Genomic DNA, 18301 nt, shown 5'->3' with positions numbered 1-18301 from the left:
ATTTTTATATTATTATTTAAGTTATAATAAAATATAAACTAAATAACTACTAATTATTCTAATAATATAATAAATACAAATCAAATATATATATATAATTTTTTATATTCTCTTACAATATTAATATTTATTTTATTTTATTTATTTTATTTTATTGTCTCATCAATTCATTGTTAAACTCTACCGGAAATCATTTACATTACTTTACTATTATATCAATGAATTAATTTTCTAACTCAATAAAAAACAGATAAAATTTCATTGATTTAGTCATTATTTATTAATACTGTATTATTTATTTTTTATTTATTTTAATTATGTAGTAAAATATTTTAGGTAAATTGATACTATAAATTATTATTACATTTATATAAACTGTAGAGATATGAAAATGTTATTTAATTTTTACATTAATACTATACATTAAATAAATCAATTTATCGATAAAAACAAACAATTTTATAGTATATGATATTACAAATTAATAAAATAATTAAATGGTAATAATAATAATAATAATGATAATATAAAATTTGATAACTAATTGCATAATAAGTAAAATCAAAATATTGTGTGTTTTGTATGTAATACTTAATGATGTGTCGATCATCACCTCTTGTTTGATCATAATTATCAATCATCTGATAGAGACAACAGTATAATCATTAATCAAACATAAAAGTGGTTCAAGTGTTTGATGAATGAGTCACTAAAATATTTGAAAGACTTAGTGGAGGTCCGGGAGAGACAACCTTTTGGCGACACATCGGACACGTGTTGTGTTTCGTTGCAAACCATCCTTTAATACATTGCTTATGGAAATTATGGCCACATTTTAGTGCTTTGATCGCATCGGCCAATGGGTCCAAACATATACAACACATTTTGATAGACTTGTTGACCACATTTTCAGCCGATTGGTCACTCATTTTGTTTTCATTTTGTGGTGTCTGACCACTGGTCTTCTCAATGACTCGTGACTTGCAATGAGGACAGCKATTATCGATGAGTAGGTCACAGCTTCGGTGACAAACATAGCAATCATACGTTACAATTACTACACTATCGTTAAGTGAAGACATTATATTAGTTTAACTAATTGATTAAATTATTGATATTATAATTTCAATATAAAAATATCAATTTATTTGACAAAATGTGAGAAACAGTTGACAAAAATGTTTAACAATAAAAATTTAGTTTAAATAATGATATCTCAAGACTAGACAAATCTATTGACACAACTCTATTGTTTTCTATTGCATATCAAACTAATGTCACATTTAATAGACTAAATGTATTAAACTGTATTTTTTTGTAAATTATTATCCATTTTTTAACAAATAGTTTAGTAWTTTATTTCAATTTTCAATATTAAAGTATATTTWAAAAATATTTAAATAAAAAACTACTAATATTTTATGTAAAACTATCAATGAATAAATAGGTTTTTACTTTTATTGAATATTATTAATACAGTATATTTGTAATAATAATAATTAATCCTATTTTTCTATTTCTTTTAAAACTCAAACGATTTATTTTATTTTAAAGAAAAACATACAGTAATTGTATTTTAAATTTCAACTATAAATAAGAAAAGTCATTGAAACTTAACATTTAACTAAATATCAAATAATTGTCAAACTCTTTATTCATAATTAGTTGATTTATATAAATTATTTTAATTTATCATTATATGTCTTACTGTATTCATAATTATAAATTGTYATTATTTTATCATTATGTCTATTAAAACAATTATCGGATAATTTTATATAATAAATCATGTAAGAGTTATATAAATTTAATGTATAAATAAACTATTATATCATATAATATATTAACTAATAAGCATCTGAATACTTTTTTATTATAAAAACCATTTAGTTTTTTATTATTGTATAATAATATATTATATAAGAAACAATATAATTATGTCAATTATAATTTATTATTATATTATTAAAACCAAATTAATATGTGTGAAAACAATATATAATAGTTTATATAATTATTCTAAGAAAAATTTAATTTTAAAACTCTAAATATTTGTCATATATATTGTTTAATAAACAGAATTTTCAATTGTTTGAATTGTTTGTCCCAAAAATATATCCAATCGTTTTATCAATGAAAACAAATTGTAATTTGTTGGTAGAAATAGCAAAACTTAAAATTATATTTGAAATTAATATTTCATGCATTAATGCTTTCATGGGTTTGCTTATTGAAAAAGACAACTTTTACTTCAACACAATATATTTTCACTATATATACTGTATATATCGTATAATACTTATCTATATTATATAACTTAAATTTAAAACTGCAAATAATTTATGTTGAAATATAGATATTTGTCTTTAAAAAAATTGAAAGAAACACATAGTTTTCAGTAAGTGATTGCTTAAGTTTTTTTTACTGTATTTGTATATTTACACAAAAAACATCTAACAATATAGCATATTAGAGTACAGTATATTGCATTGCATTATTAATTTTCAAATATATAATTTAATATTATTTACTTTTTTTTAAGTAAACAGTAAAACTATTTTCTAATAAGACAAATAATAAATTTATGATTAGATTCATTCATTCATTACAAACAAATATTTTGTAAATTTGTTGATTATAACCGGTGCTGAGTTTTCTAAATAAATAGTAAGTCCCAGTCCTCCCTTTCCAATTTTCATACTATACTGTACATCACAATTGCATAACTCAAATATTTTTGTTTTAACAGTTTATAGCCTAACATATCATACTATAAATGCCAGACTTTGCTGAGAAAGTCAGACAGAGTTTATGAAAGCGAAAAATATAGTGTTTATATAATTTTTATTTTTAGTTAAAATATATAAAAATATATTTATAACTACAAAAATGAAATAAAAGTTTTTTGTTTAAAGTTGACAATTCCCACCAAAACTATTGATAATCGTTGGTTTCAACAACACTTTATAGCTTATATGAATGAGACACACAACAGATACAATTAACAGCTGAACTAACTTTTTGCTAAAAATTGTTTTTTAGTATTTTTTAATATTTATTTGTTGAATCAATAGCTGCCAAAAAACAATGCTAACTATAGACATACAAAAATAATAGGCATTTTTCGTATTTGTTTTATTGCTTTATAATTTATTATTATTTTTATAATTCTATTTCTATGTTTGTTGACTAAAACAGAGATTATATATAATATTATATATTTTTAAATATTTTAACATACATTTTATAGTAACATAATTTTTCAAATTAAAATTATAAATAATTAAATATAAATTCTTAATAGATTTATTTATTTAATTTTTTATGAAATATTTGACTAAATGATAAAAACTATAATATGAATATGAATATGAATACTGTACAGTATATAAATTTAATTAATATACTATTTGCAATATTTGAGTATAAGTTAGAAAATATATATGAATAATATTACATTAATTTTAGATATAAAGACTTTTAATATATTTATATATAATTTGTAATGTTAATTAAATTATTAATTGTATAAATTAATTATCATTTTATTATGACAAATTTATAATCATTTATTTTAATAACTTAAATAATTTAGTTTTTCGTCGACTTGAATGAGTGGCTCCGGAGTAGTATTGGTGTGTTTGGGACAACCATTTCAGGGTTATTGTAACGTCTGTCAGACATTAATCGATAGATTAGGTTATAGTGACTATAAGTGAGTCGGAAAGTAATCTGCGAGAAGTAATTGGTTGAGTGATCCCAACAATACCTATATTTTATAAGTTACTATTTATGAGAGTATATACTTGTAAATCAATTGCAAGACTGATGTTGGTTATGTGCCCAACGGTGCTAACAATTAAGGTAACAGGTGGGCGATGGTGTATATGCCACTGTCAGTGCTGGCGCAACAAATTTAACCGGTATTCAGGAGAGACACGTATAGCAAACATTGGTAGAGACGAGACTACGGGTGATATCCTTTAATTTAATGATAAAATATACTGTTTATATGCACAAAGTTTCCATAAATGTATGATTTTTCTTGTTTTGTAAGGACTGTTGCATCCAAAGAACTGCTACTCGTGGTGTTAGCCAAGCGTTTCACCCATTGCTGCCCTACCGTACATACCATACAGTATCTACTGTTCCCCTTAAAGATAAGCATATGTTCAATGGCTTTGTCTGTAATTGACAGTGAATTATATAGAAAAAAACTGATTTTTCTTAAAATCAAATACAGTATATATTAGTTTAACAGCCATTTGATGTTTTGATTTAAATTTACACACTTTTAACTAAAAATTATTATAATCTCATAAAAGTATGTCATTATAATTCTAAGTATTGATTAATCAGTGATATTATATTTATATTATATTTCATAATTGATAATTAATAATTGATAACTATTTCTATAAAGTAAAAAATAAAAGTATAAATTATTACTATTTTTGATTTAATATTAAAACTAAAAATATTATTATTATAAAATAGATGCTGTTTCACAAAATCTCATGCATTTATATATTTCAATGTCACATATTTCACATTTACCTATATATTATATAATAGTTTTATTGTTAAAAATAGCAGCTTTTTCATAAGCAATTAACTTTAATTACAAACATGCTTTAGTGACTTAAATTATATTATTAAAAACAATATTTATGATACTTTTCAATGTCAGACATTTGTTATGTAATGATAACCCATTACAAGTGATATACTGTTATTCATTACAGTTTCGGGGATGTAATCATTAAAAGGTGTGGTTGTCGTAAAAGTCTGATATGGTATGTGTGCTAAAGTCTAATATCATATACAATATAAACATCACATTACACTCTAAACGTTAAACCTTACAGTGCTTTACAGTTAGAGTGCATTACACTCTTACAAGTCGTGATTTTTCAGTCCTTTCCCTTCAAATCACACCCAATATGTATTCAATAATAGTATATTAAAAAACATTTTAAGGCTATTGAGGCAAATCAATGTTTTATTTGTTGATATAATTCATCTAATTATTAATCCAATCATTAATAGATACAATTATTTTAGAAGTAATTCATTAAAATTTTTGATTTAATAGTAATGATTCATCAATGCTTTACACAATTTAAGGCTCTGTTAATTACATTAACTATTAATGAAAAGCACTTAATATGATTTTTTATAATTTTGGCAAATGTTATTTATATAAATGACTCATAAATTACTATAAATTTTAATCTTTATATAATTCATTATGATTAACAATATAATATTTAATATTAAATATAGTATAAACTTGAAATTTTAATATCTAATTTTTGTTAAAATCGTCGCCCACTATTTATTAATAGTATTTGAATCTTAAATCATAATAAAAATTGTGTATAATTATATGACAATACATAAAACATCGTTTATATAAGTATTGGATATAGCCTTTAATTTGCTAACTTTTTCGTATATTAAATGAGAGCATCATTTTGATGGACTGCAAATACAGTATATTGTTTTTATTACTTTACATTAACATAATATAACAATCAATTGAATATGTACTGTATTTTCTGCATTATTATATCTATTACTTGTAGTTGTCTAATAAGCAAATGTTTGATCATTTACTGATGTAACATTGTATAACATTTAATAAACTGTATATATTAGACAATAATAGTATATTATTTTAGTAATGGTTAGCACGAAAAGATCCGATATATAAAAAATAGATAACTTATTGATTGTCTAAACTTTGATCACATTGTGTGGGAGAGATGGGGTGAATAAATATTATGATCTAACCGTCCATTTATTAGAAACGTCATATCAATAGATTAATGCAAACAAAATATTGTGTATTTATTATACATTTATGGTAATGAAATACAAGTTAGGGCACCGGTAGTTATACAGTAAAATCATTCACATTGATCTACATTATGTAATGCAACCAATAATAAAACTCATATTTTTTAAATGAATGCTATTAACATAAGTTATATAGACTACTATAATTTATACTCTATTATACTAAAACAAAAATAATATTCTTTATTATTACTGTATTATATAAATATGTTTAGTATATTTATTTGTAGACAGTTATTATCATACTTTCAAAATCAAGATATTTGTAATGCAGATATCAATTGTATATTAAATTGTCATTTAGAGACACAATTATCATAATTTTTCTCAATGAATTTCATTTAGACTAATAAATATATATAAGTCACTATACAATACTATTTATTACGATAATTTATTTAATATATTATTTATTAAATTTTGATATAAATATGTAATATATATAATTGCATTATTTATGTAATCAAGTTAATGTGAAAAACTTAATAACTAATAAAGTAACAAAAATAATTATACAATAAATAATTATACAATAAATAATTTAGCAAATATATTTATTAATTGAATTTGATAAACTAAGTTTGGTATTTAATAATATAAAATTTTAGCAATTTTTAGTTAAGTGTCTGCACGTCAAATGTAAGAGACATTTGACATGATATTAGAAATTATCAAATAAGTTGTCACAGCTTTATTGTGTAAACATTTGAGTCTCAAATTCAATGATGAGGTATTATGTCTACAGTCTAAATGCTCTCTCTCTCTCTCTCTCTCTCTCTCTCTCTCTCTCTCCAATAAGGGTGTCATCGCTCTTGACTTTATAGCCATATCTGTCATTCATATATCAGTCTCTATCTCTACCATATCTCTGGTAATATCATTCATATATAATTTTCTTATTATTTTGATATGACTATACTGTACAAAGTTATTGCTTGCAAAATAAGTTTATTATAGTTTAATGTTTTTATTGTATGTGTTATAAAAATATTATGTCTCTCATATGAAAATATCTATGAAAATAGTAAGAAAAAACATTTTTCTCAAAGGAAACAATTAATTATCTTTTTTTAGATGAGTTTATATAATTTATATGAGTTTCTGATCTCAAAGTTGTTAATATAAACTAAAATAACGCTCGAAGTCATGTCTTTCCTTTGACTGTTTCTTAACAGTAGATTAGCCACAAAAAAGCTAAAGATATAATAAATAATACAATTAAATCATATGTACGTCTAATTTAAGTTTACTTATCGTTAATTCAAATAAGTTAATCATCACTTGAGTTGTGGTTTTTATTATTTATACATTTGAAACATTTATTTTGTAATAAACAAAATAATGTACATTTTTATATAACAATTATAGGATTATATTTTATTGTATTAAATATTAATATTAGAATCTTGTTATTCATTAATTAAATTATAATCTTTAGCAACAATTTTTATTAAATAATAAATTTTATTAAATCAAACAATTATTCATTTGAGTGACTTTTTCCGGTAATTTGCAACTAAATTCATTCATTACTTGACTAATAAATAATTTAAATTTATAATTTGTTAATTCATTTAAACTTTACATAAAAAATCTTTTTATGTTTAATTTTTTAAAAATGATTAATTTCACAAGTGATGCATTTAAATGCTAATATATCCAAACTTGAACTCAAAAAACTTAAGACACGAGTTTTGCAATTGTTATGTCAGTCATTTGGAAATTGTTTTGATATAAAACTAATAAATTTAAATTCATTCAGTCATTTCATATAAATGTTTATTTAATTGACATTTAATAAATCAAAGTTTTATTACAACAAAACTATACTATAATATTTAAAATATAATACGAATTAATAAACAATACAACTATTAATATTGAATAATACAGTACATTAAATAAGATACACTAATACAGTAACAATATATTATATAATATTTATTTAAATACTTTATATCAGCTTTTATATATAGTACTGTAGTACTGATTATACCAGTAGTGAATATTATAATCCGATATTATATACATATCATTTACATAGTGTTTTGTATTCAAGCAGAAATTAAAAAATGTTATTTTAATATTTTATAAAATTAATAAAATAATTTAGAAATATATTTAAGCATTAATAATATGTATTGAATGCAAATAAAACATAAAATTTGGGTTTAGTTTTCTTGAACAACATTGATATAACTTGTATAATACATACATATTGAAGAAGTTTTATATATTTATCATTTATCTTTGTATTTATATTGTTTCACGTGATAACAATGTATTAATAATTAGATATTTAATTGAATTTAAATTTAATCGAAATTTTTAGTAAAATACAACATTTTTATCAAAAAAAAAGTTTATTGTTTTTGTCTGTTGTCTAAAATTTTATACTTTTAATTTAGTGATGAATAGATTATCATTCGTTTACTTTCGTATTTTTCTAATCATATTATCAGTGAAACTGATTTTGTTGGTAACATTGTGTCAATCGACTGATATGTCAGACTTTTGCAACAAAGATGTTATCAAATTGGATGTCAAATCTGCCTTTAAATTAGATCAATGGTTAGGAATATTTGGTGAAATTGAGGTGACTGGCGGTCAAAAATCCAAAGAAGCATTTCGTGTGCTTTATAATGAAAGAGGAGATCCCAGTGAAAGTCAAAGTACCGAACATTACTACTTTGACGCCAAATTGTGGCCAGAAATGAGAGATCAGGCTTTGGACGACAAATCCAAGAGTTGGAACATTTCGTATGCCTTCTCAACCATTAATCTAAGAGTCTTTGTTCTGCCGGTGCAAAGTAGTTCACACGTGGCATACTTGACCTCAAGTGTTGTTTAATTAACAATTGTTTTGTTTTTTAAATATAACTTATGAAGTAATTTTATTTTTCTAACATTTAATTTATAGGAAACAGACATTATCTATGCCTATGATATTGATATACACAGTCCACTGAACAATGGTGGCGATCTTAAAGATCCAACATTTAAGATAAGAAACAAATTGATGGTTTACGACCCAAACAATGGCGAAGACCACTCAAGAAAGTTGACACTTAAGGTTTTGTTACTTCACTTTCCAAGTATTGTCAAAGTATTAGATGTCATGATATTTGATCACAGAAACAAAAACGGGAGTTTGGCTTTTCATGCATTGGTCTATACCGAGGGTATGTCTCTATGTTTTCAAATGACATTTTTAAATGATTTTTTTTTAAATTAAAGAGATCTTCGATAACGTTCACTACTATGTGAGACACTTCATGCGATCCGACCCTAAATCTTACACCGATTACGAGAATCGCAAATTTCACAGACTTTACTGGACTTTTGATGAGAAAAACGATTATTGTATGACTTTGGACCACAAAGTCACAGGAGTGACATATTTGCGAACAGAACAGACCTTTCAGGGATTTGCAGAATCAAATGCCTACAACTATCAGGACTATGACTTTAACGTCTATTTTATTGAATTTTTGGGGATAAAACATCGGATTATGAAACTTCAATTTGATGCCAAATCTAATACATACCAAACATTTACTGTAAAAGACAACATCGACAACAAATGGCTGCTTCATTGCAAACCCCATCCCGACTATAAGTCTGTTCCGCTAATTAAATGTGACGATTATATCAATGATAATGTCGATCAAATTGGCAATTATGATTTGATAGACAATGGAGGAGAAAGTGAATCGGGATCAGGACCTAATGGTTCCGGTGCTTGGGTATCATTTTAATCATAATTATATGATGTTATCAATTATTAATTATGATTATTGTTTAATTGTGAACAGTTATGGGTAGTAATAATGATATTAATTATATTAATATTTCTTTTGGTTGGATATTTGGTATTCATGTTGGCTTCAGCTAACAGTCCCAACAAAAGTCAAACAAAAAGTTCAGAAAAAAGTTCTTCTAAACCATAAAACTTGCATTTTTAAAAAAATGATTATCAATTAATTTTATAGATATATTTATTTATTTTAAATTTGATTTAATTTTAAATTTTAAATTTATTATATTCTATTGTATAACTTATATAAATTTAGAATTAAATAATATTTATTGACTCGTAAATCTTAACCTCATAATATAATTTTTAAGTTTTAATAAATTAATTAATGAGTATATAATAATTTTTTTTTGTTAAATGTAAATAAAAAATTTATTTAATATAAAAATTTATATCTACTGTATTCTAAAAACTAAATATTAAATAATAAAATAAATAAAATATAAAAAATTAATTATATTTTTTCTAAATGTTTGAGAATTAGTTCCAGTTTTTTGGTGATACCTTCCAAATAGATTTTCGTGTAAAAAGTTTTGTCTTTCAGATCGGAAAGTCTTGCCTCAAGACGTGTTATTGTTGACCAAAGTTCCAACTGTTCTAACGATTCGTTACCGAAAGTGTTTGGTCTGAGTTCGGCTCTGAACTGACGGCGAGCACTGAAATACTTAAGTTTATAAATAAAACAAATGCATTGTTTGTCTAAATCAGACAAATTCGACCGATTCTTAGCCAATAAGTTCCAAACAGATGTCATCTTCGTTTCGTTGTCTGTTGCATAACATTTCCAAAAACTTTGGATTAAATTTGAGGCCGGGTTTAGAAATAAAACATTTTTTTGTTGTTCCTTTAGTTTAATGGCTAAACCCGTACCAAATATATTAGCCGGTAATTGATACATACAAATGCCAATACATGCCAATACACATGTGAATAGTCGACCCAAATCGGTGACGGGTGTGACGTCTCCGTAACTGTTTTTCAAATCAAAAATATGTTATAATTTATTATTGCTTATTCAGTATATATTGATTATACCCAATAGTGGCAAGAGTTATATATCCGAACCAAAAAGAATCAAATATGGAGTGTTTGCCCTCCAGTTCCACTAAATAGACGCCTTGACTAATGACTACCAGTGCTATTGACACAAATATTAATGCGATATAAAGTTGTAAAAACTGGTCTAAGATAGTGCTGGCCATCAATTTTATTAAAGGCAATAAAAGTCTATATAACTGAAACACTTGAAGAATGTGAAAAAGTCTTAGAATTAATCCTATATTGTCATCAAATTCTTGTCTGAAAATGAATGCCGAAAATGTAATGACACCGATGAGGTCAAGTCCTCGCATAAAACCATAGGTCTTAAGATATCGAAGTCTTCCATCAAATCCACGATAACTTTGAATGCAGTCCGCAGACCATAAACGAAGAATAAGTTCCACTGTTAACAACACTAATGAGAAAATAATAGAAATATATTTGATTACTGTTTTGATAAATTACGAAATACTTACCACAAACACATGAATCAAAGAGAGACATCAAAATAAGTGCATTTTCGCCAAAGTATCCGTCAAATACATTGAAGACAATGCAACTCAAGAAGATTAACACAAAAAACATGTAATGATATGAACGGCTACGGAGTGAAACCGGTCGGTGAAGTACGCAAAACATCCGTAACTTTATTCGAAACCTTCGCGATCTCTTTCGGACCGATTTTAATGGTGTCGTGCGTTCATTAGGTTCTACATTGGATTCAATCTCATACTTAACACTATTTGTTTTGTGATCAGTATTCATAATTTACATTTAAATCAATCATAAGTGCATTCAATTATGTGTTACTGTTATACAGTATATAAATGTATAATATAATATCATTCAAATTAAATGAATGCTATCTATAATTGTTGTTTTATTATAAATTATATATGATTCATAACAATCAACAGTTTACATATCATTTTTATTTGCAATTATAATTTGTAAAACATTTTTTTTCAAAAGATGATTATATAATAATTTAACATTAATGAATATTATGAGACTTCAAGTTTGATTATGATTAACGTAATTAATAATTAACAATTCAATCAAATAACTAAATTATTACATTATAAGTTATAATTTATAACAATTAAGAATAATACTATAAATTTTATCGTAAATTTACGGATACATTTAAATTTAACACCAAAACAGTATAATAAATATCAAACATTTTTTATGAATTCTTAAAAAATTAAACAATTGAAACATTAATTTTAAATATCGATTTACAAGTTATAAGAGATAATTAAATTTAAAATCATTGTTTATCATCAAATTATTTGCATTAAATTTTAGAACATATTTGAATTAAATTTGCATTTCAAGAGGTATTTAATGTTAACCTGATTTACATCATAAACAATATACTCATTATAAAGAAGTGATGTCTTATCTTTGGCTTTGACTCCCTTTCCGAGCGGTACTTTCAAGCCATCGGGTAAAACATGAATCTCATTGGGATCGGGCTCTGTCTCACCGATACCTTTGACACTGTGCTTACCTTTCGGTAGTTTTTTGACATCTTTAGCATCTTTTAATTCCCATCTAAAACAAACAATTAAATCATTTAAACACTATTATAGTTATGTATATTTAATTACAAAACTTACGGCTCTCCAATAGCTACTTCGCTTAACAACAAATAACCAATATTTTTGTTAGCCTGAGAGTGACAATAACCGGCACTTTTGGTAACCATATCTGCAAAGTAGATGCCTTTGCCAAACATATAGCCAGTTACTGGTGCTTCTGGAGGTGCAATCCTCAAGCCTTGTGACAAAATGCCAGCAAAGTTAGTAACTCTTGATCCGTGCCATAATAACATCCTATTCTCAATATGTTTCCATTTGGCATATTTATCGATTTCTCCGTTTCGCTCAACTTTCATGATATCAATAATTTCAAGATTGAAATGATGAGTAGATCCATGAGTGTTCTTCAAATACTTTTCAATTATAGTGTATTCTTCGAGATCTTTAGTTAAAACTTCTAATTTTGTATTCAATTTCTTGTAATGATGATCAATAGGATCTTCTTCGATAACCTTTTCTCCATTCGTTGAAATCATATCATAAGCCATCTCTATATCCAATAGTGTGTCTAACATTTCCATCTTTGTTTTGATCATCTCTTCATTGTCAATAAGTGGTGGCTTATCAGTGCCAAAGTTATGTGGAACTAAAGTGAAGAATTTATTAGTGGCTGTCTTCAGTTTGTTCATATTCGGAGGTTTAACATCAATCAATTGACTCAACTCCTTGAGCACTGAACAGGCATTTAAGAGTTGTTTCTTCGAGAGCTTTCCCAACGGCATCTTTTCTAAGTCAAGTTCAAACTCAAGCATCTGTTCCTTCATCTTCTGGACATCAAATATATTACAAATGAAGTCTTGAATTTCTTTAGAAAGTTTTGAGTTATTTCCGACTTCTAGTTTGACAAACTGTTCAGTTTGATCGCCGCCGTAATCGATGTCAACCGGATAATATAAATCCGGATTTTTCTTAAATTTATGTCTTTTGTTCCAATCGTTTCCAGTTTTCTCTTTATAGTTATCTTCAAAGAAGTCAAGAGCATCGGATACTTTTGAGAATTTTTCTAAAGTATTGCCACCAATGGTTGTGCCCACTCGACCCCAGGATCGGTACACAAAGTATTTTCCTTTTTTGGTGTCGTGTTCCAAAAGTTGAAGCTTATAAAATGAATTTTTGTTTTTAGAGACATCCACTTTGCTTAAGACAACACTATAAATGTCTTTTCCATCTTTATAAATATGTGTCACTTCCGCGACTTCACAATCCGGGTCCACAACATTTCCATCTTTAAGAATCATTTTTTGTTTACCGCTTTTTTCAAAACTTCCTGAAAATATAAATAATAATTAAATAAATATATTTAACTATTACTAAGATATACAGTAAGTTCTAATAAGTAATAAATAAAAATAAATAATTGTTAATATAATAAATGGTAGAAATGTAATCCTCGTATCTGTACTCAAGCCTTAACTTATAGGTTGAGCTCATCGTAAGGAAGACAAGACATCTAATACCGACCATAAAATGCATTAATAAAATTAACAACTTTTATGATCAGATGTCTGTCATATATTATAGGGAGGTTTGTGACCACAAAATTGTACTGATATTATGGTGAGGCATCCACTCCCGGTTCATATAAGCATTTAAAATATAATCAAAGACACAATTACCTGATTTAACGCCAGACTTGAAAGCAGACTTCATTTTTTCTTTAACATTAAGATTTGTATAACGTTTCTCAATGTCGACCTCAAAGTCATCCACTCGGTTGAGACTAATGGCCTGAACGGGTTCTGCGTTGTCTTCAAAAGCAACCAAAGCCTCTTCAGTTACAATAGGAATGGATAACTCTTTGGCTGCAATTATTTTATCCTTTTGTTTATCAAATTCGGCTTTTGTTGAGATAATACAGAGAACTGTTCTGTCGATTTGATCGATAAGCTTTGCGCCTAATTTTGTGAATCGCTGTTTAAGAGTTGATTTTAATGTTTTTGTTTTGCCAATACTCGCAAAGTTATAACCGCTTAGTTTGGAAATGACTTTTCCATTTGTCTCCTCTTTCTTCGGCAATAAATCGGTGGCACTAGAAGTAGAAGGCTTTATATTTTCCATCGCATGTTTGAGCACTAAATTGTATATTCTATCTCTTTCTTTGAATTTATAATCAGCCAAAAAGTCATATTCTTCAACCATCTCTTTGGGAACTTTAAATGGTTTTCTCTTTGGTTGATCTGTTGTCTGGTACGAACATTTGGTCCACTGATCAACATTTCCCGTACATATATAACCAGTTATTCTAAACACAAGTTGTCCTTTCTTACATTCGGGACATTTGTTTGGTACACCAAAAGTCATGGCGTCAGCCGTGCGCTCAAACTTTGATGGCATACCTTCTGGAACCTCAATCTTATTATATTCCATGAGTTCAATCAAATCTTGTTTTTTCATTGATTTCAAAAACTCTTGATATTTGAAGAGTAAATCTGATTGTTTCTTCAGTTTCTTGTCGTCTCCAGAACTCAATTTTGGCTTTTTTGCCGGAGACTCGCAATTGGTCTCACAATCAGCTGGTTTCTCAATTTGTGGTAACTTTTTCTTTAGTAATTTCTTGTCTTCTTCCTCTAGACCCGAAAAAAATGGCAACTTATCGGCTGTAGTGAAGAACTTTAGATTTACTCGAGCGCTAACAAAGCACTCGACGTGAAACCAACGATCAAGTGGTCCAAATCTTCGGGCGTCTTCAGAGTCTCGATCTAAACGACTGATCCGAATCGTATCCTTTTTGATGGTATTCTCACATAAACGACACTTCGATCGATTAGTCTTAGCGTACTCTACCTTAAACTCATTAATATCTGTGCCATTAGTGTCCACAGCAACCGAATCTTCAGTAGCCTTTTTCTTGCGACTTTTCTTCTTGCCATCGCTTGCATTGGAAGCGGTTGTCGATTGTTCACCGCTACCAACCTTTTCAATGGCCGACTCAATACGCTTTTGGTCTTCATATTTAAGATTAGCGAAATGGGCGATCTCTTCGACTCCTTTTGGTCTATATTTCTTGAAGAAGCAGTCGAAGTGATGCCAATTGGGAGACTTGCCATCAAAGAAGGGCGACTGAACCATAACAGCCATACGGATGACATCTTTGGGTATATTAGTCTTACATGTCTTACAACCCGCGCGACCACTCTTTGAGTACTCAGTTCTGAACGGAAGGTCTTCTCTTAAATCCATTGTTCAAACAGATGTCCACTAATTGTAATCATATATAACGTAATGACAGTCAATATAATCAATATTTTCTAATTCAATGTCATTAATGCTATCATTAATACAATCGACACAACAAAACACACTAATAATGCGATACCGCTTTGCACTGCTATTGGCTGACCAAATGTGTTTCACACTCTCATTGGTTGATTTACTTACATAGACTAAGCACCACATTTGAATAACATTGCGTTCACTCAATGTAATCGTCAAACACATAGACATTGTATTAATACTAATAGTAGAGATCTTAACGAATCGAATTGAATCGAATTGAATGAATAATATATAGAAATTATCACATAATTCATATGAATTAACTGATTATTATTTTTAATTATTAAAAAAGTTTTTTATCTAATTTTCTAAACTAATATTATATCCGATAATACTGTATAGTAATACAAATGATTGAAAAATATTAATACTATACACTGTATATACAGTATATGACATCAGTTTTATGATTCAATTTAATAAATTAAAAATAATAATTAAAATCTTATATTATTTTAATTATTAGTTAACTATATATAACTATTAATTGTATATAATAATTGTCATATTATTTTTATAATAATATATATTTAATTAGATAGACAATAGTAACCAAAAAATTATATAAATATATTAAATTTTTAAAAATAATTTCGGATCGCATAATATTATATATAGTTAACTAATAATTAAAATAATATAAGATTTCAATGAATTCATCAAAGTTTATACATTTTATTATTCATAATTTCATTTACATTGATTTTTATCGCTGTATATTATGATTCTTAATAGCATATTAATAGATAGTTAAGTAATTATAAACTTCATTCATATAGACAACAATTATAAATTAATTATAATTATAAACTTTCAATTTTAAAGATTAATCAATTATACAATTCATATCATCCATAATGTTAATGATCTAAATATTTCTAATTATTTGTCAATAGTTTTATCTAAATTTATAATTATCTAAAAAATCTATACTAGAAATTGTTGTAATTTTTTATTTAGATTTCATTATCTATGATATATAGGATGTATTTATTGTGGCAAATGATGAATCCAAGCGAACCGGAAGTGTGTTCTCTGCCAATCTCTGAACACGACATACCAGAGCAGCCATGAAATGAAGACAAGAATGCATTCAATTGGATAGAGAATTACTAATGATATGAAATACTTATGCACTTTGGGATTGTCTTTCATTTTGTAATACAAATGTGGTAAATGTGTCCACAATGCCATCGATACTATTAGATAACCAATAGTAGCCACAACTTGTAGGGCAAAAATAATCGGTAGATAAGACTGGTTCAAGAACTCGATAAAACTCTTGCCTTTCCTCACTATATCCATACCTAATCCGGTGTATTGTGAGCCACAAACACTGCAAATCATAGATCCTGAGGTTTCAATCCAACTCTTAAGACATCTCAAGTGAACCTTTTTCATACTACCGGTGCAATTGCATGGACTTAACACTGGATTCTCGTCAAGTTTATCTTCATTTCCATAGTCATCATCAGTAAGACGACAAATCCTGCATTCAGTCATATCATCCATTCATATGATTTTCATTAACAAATACTTTTATTTAAGTTTTAAGTTATTTTTAAAAAATAAATTTTAAAAATAATTGTTACAAACTTAAATCAAAGTGTCTTTTACTATTGTTAATTAATAATTATATTTAATTAATATTATATGTGATAACATTATGGGTTAATACTATGCTATAAATATTTAAATATTAAAAACCTTAAAATATTTGGATAAAAAAATAATAAAAACAATTTTATCAAATACTGTATTAAGAATGCATTAAAAATGAAATAGTAATGACTTTAATACTTTTAAAAAAATATTTTTTTTTTTGACAAAATTATAATCTTTATTAAACAGAATTATAGACTAAAATTTTTCTGGAGTCATATCTCATCTGATTTATGCCACAAAAATACACAAAATAATTGTTAAATTTAATTAATTAATTAAATAAATAAAATGTTAAACTTTTGTAAATTAGTGTATTTCAAAATTCAAAGACAAGATAAATTCAGATTCAAAACTACATACAGTATATTAATAATATGTTAATTAAAAATGAAATAAATTATGTATAATATTATATTAATTATTATAATTTATATAACAATTATTAAGATATCGTAGTTCATAAAAAAGTTAAAATTATATTATTTTCAATTTATAATTCTATTATTTTTGAAATATCTGTACAAAAATCGTATAAAGTTTTACTATATACAGTATATACATAGTTAAGACAGTGTATGTATAGTACTGTATTTATACTGCATTTGTTACATATTATATGAATTTTTTTGTATCTACAGTACAAATACAATGTAATAGTATTATGCAATAGATGTCATTCATAACAATATTTATTAAGTGTTACATTGATTGCTGTTATTAAGGATTGATTTCAATTGAAGTGATGGCCAAACAATATAGTAGACAATCAATGGATCGCTTCGGTGATGATTTGTGTCAACATTTACTGTCTTATCTGTCACTTGAAGGCCGATTCAAATATGAATGTATTAGCAAACAATGGCAACGACTTATATATAGGTCTGTCAATGATATAAGTGATGAAGATTTGGTCGATAGGATAGGTTTTAGTGGTAATGTTTGCGGCAATTGGCGACCACTTATATGTCTGTTAAGGAAATGTCCAAATATTAGACTAATTTGTCTCAGTTTAGAGATTATCACTGACACTGCC

The 18301-nt window shown here is 26.1% G+C and overlaps 5 protein-coding genes across 5 annotated transcripts; 1 reads left to right on the top strand and 4 right to left on the bottom strand.

The window, feature by feature from the left end:
* Positions 1 to 686: 686 nt before the first annotated feature.
* On the bottom strand, positions 687 to 1082 carry LOC128966328 (uncharacterized). The gene has a single exon (XM_054313175.1). It carries the CDS (start codon positions 1080 to 1082, stop codon positions 687 to 689), a length of 396 nt encoding a protein of 131 aa, XP_054169150.1.
* Positions 1083 to 8332: 7250 nt separating this feature from the next.
* Positions 8333 to 9812, top strand: LOC128966327 (uncharacterized). The gene is made up of 4 exons (XM_054313174.1): positions 8333 to 8704; positions 8783 to 9044; positions 9100 to 9608; positions 9678 to 9812. Exons 1-4 carry the CDS (start codon positions 8366 to 8368, stop codon positions 9810 to 9812), a joined length of 1245 nt encoding a protein of 414 aa, XP_054169149.1. The 5' UTR covers positions 8333 to 8365.
* A 321-nt stretch (positions 9813 to 10133) lies between these two features.
* On the bottom strand, positions 10134 to 11485 carry LOC128966326 (potassium voltage-gated channel subfamily KQT member 5-like). Its single transcript, XM_054313173.1, has 3 exons — positions 11197 to 11485; positions 10715 to 11135; positions 10134 to 10650 (listed from the first exon to the last, which is right to left on the bottom strand). Exons 1-3 carry the CDS (start codon positions 11483 to 11485, stop codon positions 10134 to 10136), a joined length of 1227 nt encoding a protein of 408 aa, XP_054169148.1.
* Positions 11486 to 12027: 542 nt separating this feature from the next.
* Positions 12028 to 15698, bottom strand: LOC128966325 (poly [ADP-ribose] polymerase 1-like). Its single transcript, XM_054313171.1, has 3 exons — positions 13944 to 15698; positions 12346 to 13594; positions 12028 to 12280 (listed from the first exon to the last, which is right to left on the bottom strand). The coding sequence occupies exons 1-3, from the start codon at positions 15505 to 15507 to the stop codon at positions 12028 to 12030; spliced, it is 3066 nt and encodes a 1021-aa protein (XP_054169146.1). The 5' UTR covers positions 15508 to 15698.
* Positions 15699 to 16588: 890 nt separating this feature from the next.
* LOC128952413 (E3 ubiquitin-protein ligase MARCHF2-like) lies at positions 16589 to 17149 on the bottom strand. Its single transcript, XM_054297810.1, has one exon. The coding sequence runs from the start codon at positions 17113 to 17115 to the stop codon at positions 16594 to 16596; it is 522 nt and encodes a 173-aa protein (XP_054153785.1). The 5' UTR covers positions 17116 to 17149; the 3' UTR covers positions 16589 to 16593.
* Between the last annotated feature and the right edge of the window lie 1152 nt (positions 17150 to 18301).

Source organism: Oppia nitens, unplaced genomic scaffold, assembly GCF_028296485.1.
Source record: "Oppia nitens isolate AA-2021 unplaced genomic scaffold, nextdenovo-longstitch-racon4-pilon3 scaffold1_pilon_pilon_pilon, whole genome shotgun sequence".
NCBI classification, from domain to species: Eukaryota; Metazoa; Arthropoda; class Arachnida; order Sarcoptiformes; family Oppiidae; genus Oppia; species Oppia nitens.
The sequence above is the reverse complement of the archived record's forward strand: the minus strand, read 5'-3'. Positions and strand labels throughout refer to the sequence as shown.